The sequence below is a fragment of the Pristis pectinata genome, chromosome 32 (genome assembly GCF_009764475.1).
Source record: "Pristis pectinata isolate sPriPec2 chromosome 32, sPriPec2.1.pri, whole genome shotgun sequence".
Classification (NCBI taxonomy): Eukaryota; Metazoa; Chordata; class Chondrichthyes; order Rhinopristiformes; family Pristidae; genus Pristis; species Pristis pectinata.
The window spans coordinates 19,261,999-19,274,614 of record NC_067436.1 but is presented as its reverse complement, the minus strand read 5'-3'; the positions used below and the strand labels follow the sequence as shown (position 1 = coordinate 19,274,614).

Genomic DNA, 12,616 nt, shown 5'->3' with positions numbered 1-12,616 from the left:
TGCATCCTTTTGCATATTTCATTAACCTGAGGCCCTAGGTGCTAACTCAGATGGACATCAAACATCTCATGGCACTGTCTGAACAAGGGAGGGAAAGTTTACCTCATTTCCTGGCAATATTTATATCTCAGGCACCAAAACTAAAACCCATTATCTGATCGTTATAAGCTGTTATATCTGGTAGTGTTCTGTGCACAAATGTTAATTTTGTTGTTTTCTCAAGCAGTCTTTAAATGATAAATCAGCAGCTTACACCGTAACTGTCCCTGCCTACATGGAGCTGAGATGGATCTTGGTTAGTAGAAAGGTTCTCCTTATAAAATCTTTGTGTTTTTGGTCTGTATCCCTGTCTGACTCTCTGCAAGTCTCTGGATCAGAGGGATTTTGGGGTGCAAGGCATAGCTTCCTGAAATGACAATGCAAGTGGATCAGTTGATACAGAAGGTGTTCGGCATGCTTGCCTTCATCAGTTGGGGCATTGAGTATAAAAGCTGACAAGTCATGTTGCAACTGTATAATACTTTGGTTAGGCCTCACTTGGAGTATTATGTGCTGTTCTGGTTGCCCATTACAGGAAGGATGTGGATTCTATGGAGAGGGTGCAGAAGAGGTTCACCAGGATGTTGCCTAGATTGGAGAGTATTAGCTAGGAGAGGTTGGACAAACTTGGATTAGGATTGGAGATGGTTATTGTCACTTGTACCAAGGTACAGTGGAAAAACTTGTCTTGCATCCATTCATACAGATCAATTCATTCCACAGTGCATTGAGGTAGTACAAGGTAAAACAACACAGAATGCAGAGTAAAGTGTCACAGCTAAAGAGAAAGTGCGTTGCAGGCAGACAATAAGGTGCAACACCATAACTAGGTAGATTGTGAGGTGAGTCCATTTTATCGTGCTAGGGAGCCGTTCAATAGTCTTATACCAGCAGGATAGAAGCTGTCCTTGAGCCTGGTGGTACGTGCTTTCAGGTTTTTGTATCTTCTGCCCGAGGGGAGAAGAGAGAATGTCCGGGGTGGGTGGGGTCTTTGATTATGCTGGCTGCTTTACTGAGGCAGTATAGATAAGAGTCCATGGAGGGGAGGCTAGTTTCTGTGATGTGTTGAGGTGTGTCCCACAACTCTCTGCAGTTTCTTGTGGTCCTGGGAAAAGCAGTTGCCGTACCAAGCCGTGATGCATCCAGATGGGATGCTTTCTATAGTGCATCAATAAAAGTTGGTGAATGTCAAAGGGGACATGCCAAATTTCTTTAGCTTTCTGAGGAAGTAGAGGCAATGTTGAGCTTTCTTGGCAGTGGCGTCTACGTGGTTGGACCAGGACAGGCTATTGGTGATGTTCACTCCTAGGAACATGAAGCTCTCAACCCTCTCGACCTCAGCACCATTGATGTAGACAGGAGCATGTGCACTGCCCCCCTTCCTGAAGTCAATGACCAGCTCTTTTGCTGACATTGAGGAAAAGGTTGTTGTCATGACACCATGTCACTAAGCTATCTCCTTCCTGTACTCCAGCTCATTGTTATTTGAGATATAGCCCACTAAAGTGGTTTCATCTGCAAACTTGCAGATGGAGTTAGAGCAGAACCTGGCCACACAGTTGTGAGTGTATAGCGAGTAGAGTAAGGGACTGAGAATGCAGCCTTGTGAGGCACCACTGTTGAGAATAATCGTGCTGGAGGTGTTGCTTCTTATCCTTACTGATTGAGTACAGAAGGCTGTTAAACTGGAGTTTAATTTTGCAAGAGTTTGATCTCATGATAACTCACATTAAAGGCAAAGATAATGTGATTGCTGATTGTCTTTCTAAATGTTATATGGGAAACATGTATCTGTACTAATCTGATAGTCTGTAGTTGTGTAGCATGATAATTATTAACATTACTAACTGTATGCGCGGTTAAAATTTTCTTGGGAAAAATTTTTTTTTAGGTGGGAGGTGTTACGGACTCAGTGAAAGTCCCTTTAAGATAGAGAGTGTGTGTGTATGTGTGTGTGGGGCATGCTTACGTCAATAGAGATAAAGGACGTAATGACGTTGTTGAAGAAGAAGAAGAAGAAGGAGAGTGAGGAGAAGGGAGAGAGACACCAGCCTGCTTGTTTTCTCTATTGAAGGATCCAGTTGCAAAGGGAGGTGTTGAGTCCCAGGTCTTGGAGTTTGGTGATGAGTTTGCTTGGAATTATAGTATTGAAGGCGGAGCCATAGTCAATAAACGGTAAGTCTAATGTAGGTGTCTTACTGTCCAGATGCTCCAGAGATGAGTGCAGGGCCAGCCTCTCGAAACACTTCATGATGGTGGATGTCAGAGCCACTGGTCAGTGGTTATTAAGGCATGTTACCTTGTTTTTCTTAGGTACCGGGATGATAGTGGTCTTCTGAAAACAGGTGAGAATCTCAGACTGAAGCAGCGAGAGGTTAAAAATATCTGCAAATAATCCACCAGTTGATCTGCACAGGATCTGAGGACACGGCCAGGGACACCATCCAGGCCAGATGCTTTCCACGTGTTCACTTTCCGGAAGACTGATCTTGTGTTTTCAACGATGACTATGGGTTCAGGTGCATTGCAGGCTGTTAGGGTGGGTGGTAACATACCAATCCCCTTCTGTTCAAAACGTGCATAGATTGTTTTCTCTGGGATCGTTGGGGGATGAGGGGTGACCTGATAGAAGTATATAAAATTATGAGAGGCATAAATAGGGTAGACAGTCAGATTCTTTTTCCTAGGGTGGAATGTTATATACTTGAGGGCATAGCTTTAAGGTGAGGGGGGGAAATTTTAAAGGAGATTTGTGAGGTAATTCTTTTAATCGTGAGTGATAGGTACCGTGCTGCCAGGGGAGGTGGTGGGACACAGGTACAATAGCAAAAGTTGGAAAAAAATATTAAAACAGACACATGAACAGCACACACGTTGTGGGCCAAAGGGCCTGTTCCTGTGCTGTACTGTTCTCTGTTTTGTGGATATCAGTCCAGTAACTTCACTGTACCTACTGTGGCCTTGGAGAAAGATCAGGAGAAGAAAGTTGCTCGTCCCTTCCTGTGCAAGTAGTCCTGCCTGCAAACTTTTCAACCAATCACTGGACTGATGTTACTTCACTTCTCCATCATCTGTTCCTCGTAGTTCTGTGATCCTTCATGTGATGGTTTGTGCTGGACGATGAAATCCTGAGTGCAGAAAAAGTAAAAGCTGCTCCCAGTACAGAGCTAAAAGAAAAGCAGAAAATGGCCGTGATTCTGATAGAAGGTCACTGACCTAAACTTTAGCTCCGTTTCTCTCTCCACGGATGCTGTCTGGTCTGGTCTTGCTGAATGCTTTGAGGATTTTCTTGTTTTAATTCAGATTTCCAGCATCTGCAATTTGTTTTATTTCATTTACTAGTAATCCTGAGGCCTTACCCAACGATCCAAACTCAGCAACTGTGAAATTTAAATTCATTTAATAATATGAAAATTCAAAAAAAAATCCAGTCACTTGTAACGATGACCTCACAGAAACCACCAGATTGTCATAGAAACCTATCTGTGCTCCTTCAGAGAAGGAAATCTGTGGTCCTTCCCTGGTTTGGCCAGTATCTGACTCCAGACCCACCAACGTGATTGACTCTTGGATGCCTCCTGAAATGGCCAATAAGGTCAATCAATTCAAGGGCACAGGGATGAGCAATAAATACTGGGCCTCGGCGATGTCTCCAGGTGCCAAAAGATGAATAAAAAGTAAAGGTTCTCCCACAGGAATATTGGGAAGGGTGTGTCAGGATTTAGGGTTAAGATTTGGACAATGAAGGAATGGTGATATATTTCCAAATCATAATGGTGTGGGACCTGCAGATGGTGGTGTTCCCAAGTGCCTGAAGCTGTTGTGTGTCTTGTTGGTAAGGTTGTGAGTTTGGGCGATCCTGTTGGAGTAGCCTAGGCGAGTAACTGTACACAGTGCTGTCATGGTACGTCGGTGGTGGAGGGAATGATGTTCAGAGTGGTAGATGTGAGGCAGGTTAAGCTTTGTTCTGGATGGTGCAGAGTAGCTTGAATCTTGTTATAACTCCACTCATTCAGACAGTTGGGGTATTCTAGTACACTTCTGATGTGCCTTGTAAATGGTGGAAAGGCTTTGGGATGTCAGAAGATGAGTCACTCACCACAGGATACCTGTTCTCTGACCTACTTTTGTATTTATGTGGTTGGTCCAGTTGAATTTTGGTTACCGGTGACTCCTTCACTGATGGTAAAGGGCAGGAGAAACAAACTGTTGGAGGAACTCATTGGATCAAGATCCTACATCAGGACTGAGAATGGAGAGGGAAGTTAGCCAGTACAAGAGGAGAGGGGGAGGAGTGGGACAGGGGGCCAGTGGATGATTGTGGACAGAGGAGGGGCGAGGGATGATGGGCAGGGGAGATAGAAGGGAGGGGTGGGAGACGGAGGCAGGTGCGTGATGGATGGAATCAGACAAGGGGGAGAAAGAACAGATGGAACCGGGTGGGTGGAGACATTTGCTGGAAGGTGATAAATGGGCCACCACACAGGCCACCAGTGCGAGAATCTGATAAATAAGGAAGGTGATAATGGGAATGCAGGACAGATGGAGGAGGGGATCAGGTGGGTGACACGTGGGCAGCAGGTGGATGGAACCAGAAGTGGGAGGGGGACAGAAATGAGTGATGGGGGAGCTGAAGGTATTTATGGGAAATGGAATAAAAATGGGAGGATTGGAGATGGAGCAGGAGCACAGGAGGTAAGGGTTCTCTGAAACTGGAAATTTTAATGTCATACCGTTGGGTTGTGGACGACCCAAGTGGAATCTGAGGTGGTGTTCCTCAGTTTGCATTGGACCTTGTCCTGGCAGTGGAGAAGGCTGAGGATGGGCAGGGCGGTGTGGGAATGGGAAGGATGGAACTGGGAGCTCGGGATGGCCACTGCAGACAGAGTGCAGGTGCTCTGCAAAACCAGTCACCTGGTCTGTACTTGTCTCGCTGATGTAGGGGAGGCCACACCAGGGAGTACCAAATGCAGTAGATGACGTTGGAGGAAGTGCACACGAATCATTTCCTCACTGAGAAGGCTGCTTAAGTCACTAAATCACTTTGTGGATTTGCCCCCATCCCAACTCTTTATCACCAAATCTGATGTTATTTGCATTGGTCTGCTTCTGTCAGTGTGAAGCACCTTGCAACGTTTCCCTTCTCAGAAGGCACTGTACAAGTGCAGTCAAAAGCCGGAATTACTCAGCACGTGACGCAGCAGTTGTGCACAGAGAGTCAATGTTTCTTGTGGTGAATGGTCATCAACCTGAAACATTCTTGCTCTCTCCTCTACACCCCCCTCCCCCAATTGATGCACGTACCGAATTTTGCTTTTGTTTATTTAAAGAAAAAAAAAGTTATTTAGTTTGTCAGAAGTGCTAAAGAAACATCATTCATGTACTTCTCTTGTTCAGATGATAACACCATCCCCCTTTAAACGGGTGGGCATCAAGAGAGTTTCCATACCTCACTCCGGCCCAGATCTAACCCAGGGGCCAGCTTTAGTTCTGGATTCCCATTCTTGTCCTGTATGAATGTATGATGATGTTAAAACTTTATTTTTAACCATTGTTAAACCAGCTTTTCCTTAACATGTGCACTTTGACAGTTCTCCATATGGATCAGTTTATCTTTCGCCACCACCAGACACAAGCTGGAGACGGTAAGATGATTTGAGATTGCACATACCTTGCGTTATGCTTAGTGTCAGAGATTCTCTTTAAGTCTCTTGCATTATGTCCAACCAGTTATTATCGTGCTGAACTGCCCATTATTCTAAAAGAGACTTGAGCATGTAACTCCTTCCCAGGTTCGCATTATAACCCAAGTACTGCAGGGAATTGGTTGAGAATGATTGCTGGTGGCTATTATCATCTGGAGAAGGTTTAAGAGAGATTGGTGGAGGTCTTCAGAATTATGAGTGGCTTTGAAAGAATGGATCATGAAGAACTGGCAGCAGAGGACTTGGATCTCAAATTAATTTGCCAAACTCCCAAGCCAAGATAAGGAATTTGCAATAAACTATTTAGGATCCCTGAGAAGGAGGGTGAAAGCAGATTTAATGGGAAATTGAGGAATTGAAGTGGGTAAATTAGAAAGGGAGACGTTTCTCCGGATGTACGGAGTGGAAGCAATTGGACATCTTTCAAAGTGGCTGCAGGGGCCTTCTGTGTAGTAGGGAGGCTGTGGTGTTGGGCTGGTGAGGGATGGCCACCTGCTGCATTCTTTGTTCGTGGAGTTTTCCTGAACCAGCACGTGTGATCGCCCAGGTTTAGGTGAGATGTTAGAAGTTGCAGGTGCCGGAATCTGGAACAAAAAACAACACGGTGTGGAAAAAGGTGCAATCGATGCTTTGGGTTGAGACCCTGCAGCGGGACTGAGAGGGAAGAGGAACGATTGCCGGTGTATAGCAGTACGAGGTAGGGTGGGCAGAGGCTGGTAGGTGACAGGTGGGACCAGGTGAGGAGTGGAGGATGGGCAAGGAAAGGTGAACAAAGGGAGAACAAAACTACGTGAACAGATGAGAGTGAGGAGAATACGAGGCAAGGAAAACCATATCCAATTTCAGGTCACCCACACCCACGGCCTCCCACACAACTCACTTGTCCGCCTCGTATTCTTTTCCCTCCTCTCCCCTCCCCCACCTGGCCCCACCTGCCCACCATCCCTCCCCATTCGGTTTCACCTATCACCTCTTTCCCAGCCTCTTCCAACCACCCCCCCCCCCCCCCGACATTACACTGGCAATCTTTGCTCTTCCCTCTCAGTCCTGGTACAGGATCTGGACCTGACATGTCAACTGACACCTTTTGCCTCCACAGATGCTGCCTGACTTGCTAAGTTCTTCCAGCATTCTGTTTTTTGTTCGGCAGATGCCAGACATTTTCCCCATGCACCTCCACTCATTAGCACTAGGAAACTATTCTGCATTCTCTGCAGCGTAGCTGTTGGTCATATGACGCAGTGAGGATTATTGGCTTGGAAGTGAACATGTCGAAAATCCTGGCACAGCCTGAAAAATGTCAAACATCTGGGAGATCTGAAATAAAAGCAGAAAATGCTAGAAATGCTAGATCAGGCAGCATCTGTGGAGACGGACACAGTTAATGTTACAGGTTTCTTCAGAACAATCCTTAACATTGTAGGGACATTCCAAAATCAAGAGTGTGCGCAAGGTTCTGCAAGTTTTTTAACAGGCTGAATGGGCCATGAGGGTGGGTGGAGATGTAGAGTGTGGTGGTTCGATGGGGGAGTGTGCGATTCCATTGACAGTTCAGTACAGCAAATAATACTGGCCCTCTGTTTGATCCATGTTATGCAACTTCAGTCTTACTCTTTGACCAGGTATTTCCTGTTTACCTTCATCGCTTGAATGCACATTTTAAAACCTGTTCCAAAGGCAGTCCTGCTCCCTGAGAACTCATTCGAGGAACACTGCCCAAAGTGGGACACTCACAGGAAAATTGAGAAGGTCTGCAGCCCTGTGCTGCCCCCTGAAGGTTGTTCCTCAAATTACAAGCGTATTTGGAACTTCAGATGTTAGCTTGCTCTCTTATAGCCACAAAGGTTTGGGGTACCAGACTACATTTCCATTGCCACTGTCGGGGAAATGGTCAGCCTTGCTCTCTCCTCTTATTCCCCATCTTTGATTAGTGTTCATGTTGAACTTTTCACAGGAACCTGAACCTTGATCAGATCCCTTTTGTTATCAGGGACCCTACAACTGGCTCACCTCACAGTGTCAAAGGAATCAAAGTCCCAAAGGTTTCCCTTGTGATTCATCACCCTCTCGCTGCCGTTGCTGATGCCCCCCCACCAGAATTCTTGAGAGTTTCGCACACGTGCCCAAGTGTAGTTTTTGAATTTGGTCAGTGGTCATCTTTCCTTAGGCAATGGCTCCTGTGGGAGGGGTGGTACTGAGGGAGGGTCCACTGTGGGCAGGGCAGTACTGTGGGAGGGTCACACTGTGGGAGGGGCGGTGCTGAGGGAGGGTCACACTGTGGGAGGGGTGGTGCTCAGGGAGTGTCACACTATGGGAGGGGCAGTACTGAGGGAGGATCACACTGGGAGGGGCGGTGCTGAGTGAGTGTCACTCAGTTTGTTAATCTCACCTCTCTGTGAAATCTTGCCGTGTAGAGATGCCCATTTTTTACATGCTTTTCTGCCCTTGTATCTCAATTCTGAGGAGCACTGTGAGATATTTCTGAGGCGTTGTTTATAAAACTATGAAAGGCATCGATAGGGTAGACAGGCAAAGTCTTTTTTCCCAGGTAGAAATAACAAATACTGGAGGACATAACTAAGCTGAGAGGGGGAAGTTTAAATGAGATGAGCGAGGTAATTTTTTTTTCACATGGAGAGTAGTGGAACACACTGCCAGGGGTTGTGGTGGAAGCAGACACAAGGGTTGCATTTAAGAGGCATTTAGACAGACACATGGACATATAGGGAATGGAGGATATGGATCATGCACAGCAGATGGGTTTAGTTTAATTTGGCATCATGGTCGGCACAGAGCCTGTTCCTGTGCTGTACTGTTCTACGTAGTTAAGGGATATAGGAATGCAGAGTTGACTTCCATAAACCGCCTGTCTCCACTGTGTCCTCTAAATTGATGAATCTCTTCCATAAACAAGTTCAATGGATTCAAACCTGCCATTCATCATTTTGTCCTCAAATGATTTGATTTCTGTCCATTGACTCAGCTACATTCTGGGACCTGGAACCACCCCTCGGGACAGTTCATAACTGTTCTCACACCTGTTCGGTTGGATGGAATGAGACTTGGGCTATCGCATTTGCTCGTTTCCTTAACGAGACCTGATCCCCGGCAGTACCCAAAAGACTTGCATCCCTGAGATGTGTCAAAGTTGTCTCAGTTGCTGCAAAGCGTCTCTTAATCTGATCTCAGGAATAGGGTCATTCGCAAGGTTCAAACCTCCTTTGTTATCCAACAACTGTGAGATTGGTTTTGCCCAGACATTTTGTTTGCAGACCTTGCGTTCAAATTCAGTAAAACACACACTTCCGCCCCTTCTAGTTTTAGGGAGTTGGGGCTGTCATGGATATTGCCACCAGCCCTATGGTCGGGGTAGCTAATGTGCTGATGCATGTGGTCTCCAACAAAACTACCTCAATATTATTAAAGCCTCAAGCTCCCTCCAATCTTTGGTGCTCCTGACATTGGAACCACGACAGTAGACTGAAGGGATCGAAGAGCTCCCTCTGCCATTCATTCTCCGGGTCACTCAGGAATGGTGGTTAATTGAGTTCGGTAGGGGTGAGTTTGCATGGTGCCTGTATCCAGCCTCCGCAGAGACAGAGGTAAGTGTGTTGGGCAGAGGAAATGATGGTGGAAACTTGGCCCATTGTCAACCAAATGGAATGAGCCGCTCGTTGGACTTGCTATGACTTTTGGACACCCATATTGCTTGAAGTGGCCAAGTCCAGTAATAAACTCGTGGGAACTGGCAACGTTGTTCTTCTCAGGGATTCGCAGTATCCAAATCGAGCTATTCTTGGGACAAGCAATCAAAGGAAAGAACTAACTGAAACCAGAGGTCCATCTGTTTGTACATCTGCCAGGTTGCTTTGGACATCAACTTTTCCTTATGGAGTTATGGAATATATTGCTCCTACAAGCCTTTAATTCTGATCAAAATGTGCATTGTTTTAAGAAATGTTAAACCTTGTGTTGTGATATTCTATTTTACTTAACATCCTCCTCCTTTTAAATTCCTTAAATAATGCAAATTGCTGCTGGTTATTAATTCATTCTACTAACCAGGGTGTCTTCCTCAATATTCCCTGCTATTAAGTCATGAGCTTATGCTAATCGCTGTTAACAAGCTTGATTCCCCCTCTGTGTGCAGAGTGTTGAAGCACGATGCCCTGTTATTTTTATTATGAAGGCAAAGGTGTTTGATTTCACAGCATTGTGCCCTCTGTCCCTCCATCCCAAACCCTGTTTCCCACATTTTAAATATCCTCCCCTATAAGAGGCACATAGAAAAGCCATTAGTCTGATCCCCAAAACATTGTTCAAATCCAGACCAGACAGAGACTGGCAGGAGATTCAAAGGTTACGGGAAATCCAGTTGGCTTTTCATTTGACAATCCTCAGCTCCCACAGTAATGGCCCCAAACTGTGTGGGTGAGTCAGTGAAAAGTGCTGGCAGATAATCTAAAATATCCCTAAAACTATTTACTTAAAATAAAATTCACTTTTCTTTTGAAACAGTTGGTATGAGAGGCGTGTGCCCTAACGGTGAAGGATCGCGCCCTGGGGAATGGCCTGAACTCTGATGTTTCTCTGATGTTTTCTGGTAGTTAGGTTTCGTTGTCCTGCCTTCTCATGCATCAGCCTTTCAATATATCCTGCAGCAGTCAGTGTGCCACCCAACAACTTTGCAGCTGCTCGGAGATAGACCGCAGAGGCTGCAGAAAAAGCCGAGGGAATCCATTTCAGACAGCAACTCTTCTGTTTTCTGTCCTTTCCCTTGCCGTGTTATCTGTTGCTTTTCTCCTCTGCAACCCTGACTGGTCACCCTCCTCCATCACTATATGTATGTGTGCTTCTCTGTTTCCCTGTGGCTGCCATTTTATCATTCTTGCTTCTCCCTGCACACTCTCTCTCCTCCCCCCTCTCTCTCCCCCCCCCCCTCCCTCTCTCCCTCTCTCTCCCCCCCTCCTCTCTCTCTCTCTCTCCCCCCCTCCCTCTCTCTCTCCCCCCCTCCCTCTCTCTCTCCCCCTCCCTCTCTCTCTCCCCCCCTCCCCTCTCTCTCCCCCCCTCCCTCTCTCTCCCCCTCCCCCCCCCCCCTCTCTCTCTCCCCCCTCCTCTCTCTCTCTCCCCCCCTCCTCTCTCTCTCTCCCCCCCTCCCTCTCTCTCTCTCCCCCCCTCCCTCCTCTCTCTCTCCCCCCTCCCTCTCTCTCTCCCCCCTCCCTCTCTCTCTCCCCCCTCCCTCTCTCTCTCTCCCCCCTCCCTCTCTCTCTCTCTCCCCCCCCTCCCTCTCTCTCTCTCTCCCCCCCTCCCTCTCTCTCTCTCTCCCCCCCTCTCTCTCTCTCTCTCTCTCTTCCCCCCCCCTCTCTCTTCCCCCCCCCCCCCCTTAATCAGGAAGAGTGCATGGGAAGGAGAGAGATAGATTGTTAATCTGTGTTGGCCAAGATCACTAGTAAAAAACAGTAAGTGTTGGACACACGCAGCAGGTCCAGCAGCCTGTGTGGAAGCAGCAACAGATTTAACATTTCAGGTTGAAGGCCCTTCATCAGAGAATCACTGCCTGCACAACTTCCTCCACTCTCCCCAGGTTTATTACTGTAACCTCATCACTCAGCTTGTTCCCATATCATCACCACTCAAGCAAACCAGAAGGTGGATATTTGTTTATGAAGGATCTTTGTGCTGGCCTTTGGTCAGCACTGGTGATTCAATGCCCACACCCAGCTATCCTCTCAGATACAGCAGACAATTAGCTCCCCAAACTGGCGATTGTCAGCAAAGCTGTGGATCGTGACATCGACACTCCTCACCAATAACCTGCTCCAGAGTTCACCAACGTGGACCAAAGAGCTGAATTCCAGAGGTGATGTGAGGAGTCTGTGTTGACATCACAGCAGCATTGGTCCAAATGTGGCATTCAGGAACCCTGGGTACAACTGAAGTTCATGGGTATCAAGGGAAAAACGTTCTAACCTTTGGAGTCATAGCTCACCCAAAGGAAGGTGGTTGTCAAAGATCAATCATCCCAGTCTCACGCCATCTCTACAGGAAGTCTTCAGGGCAGCATGCAAGGTGCTGCCATCTTTATGTGCTTTATTGGTGGCCTAGCTTCTATCTCACATCAGGAGTGGGATGTTCATTGATGAATGTGCAGTGTTTCAGTCCATTAACAACTGCTCAGCAATGAAGCATTCCATGCCTCCTGCAGCAAGACTTGGGCAACATTGAGGTCAAGTAATATTCATACAATAAACAATAAACATCTCCAGCAAGTGGGAGTCTCACCACTTACTCTTATGATCAGTGGCATTAGCCTCACTGAATCCTCACCATCAACATCCTGGTGGTCATCACTTAGCTGGACCAGCCCCATACAGTAAATATTGTGGCCACAAGACCAGTTCAGGGAGTGGGTATCCTGTGGCAACTGAATTCTCTCGACACGACAAAGCTCTTTTCACCATTTACAAAGCACAAGTCAGGAGTGTGATAGATACTCTCCTCTTGCCTGGACAAGGGCAGCTCCAACAGCTCTCAGTGGGCTTGACACCATCCAGGACATAGTATTTGACTTGATTGACATCACATCCACTGCACTGAACATCAAAATTTATAAGCTTTGTATAAGTCCATGAGTGGGAGGGCATGTTTGGGCAGGTGCGGCCACAATGATGAGTCAACATTCAAGTAGCCACCAAGTTCTTTGTTGAAGGATCAAGTTGTCTTTGGATTCTCCATGTGTGGCCACTGCTCAATCGATTTGAGAGCACAGAACATCCATTATGCTCAAAACACCAGGTCTTAGCAATGGGGAAGGTATTGTCTCAACAAGTTCAAGTTTTAACACTAACAGCATCTCACCCATGGGTGCAAAT

The 12,616-nt window shown here is 46.7% G+C and overlaps 1 protein-coding gene across 4 annotated transcripts in view; it reads left to right on the top strand.

Annotated features, from left to right (window-relative positions):
* Positions 1–12,616, top strand: part of crtc3 (CREB regulated transcription coactivator 3) — a 78,939-nt gene that overhangs the window by 44,466 nt on the left and 21,857 nt on the right. For all 4 annotated transcript variants that reach the window (XM_052042600.1, XM_052042598.1, XM_052042599.1 and 1 more), the window contains exon 4: positions 5,623–5,684. In XM_052042600.1, coding sequence (XP_051898560.1) covers positions 5,623–5,684 — 62 coding nt within the window. The remainder of the gene's footprint in view (positions 1–5,622; positions 5,685–12,616) is intronic.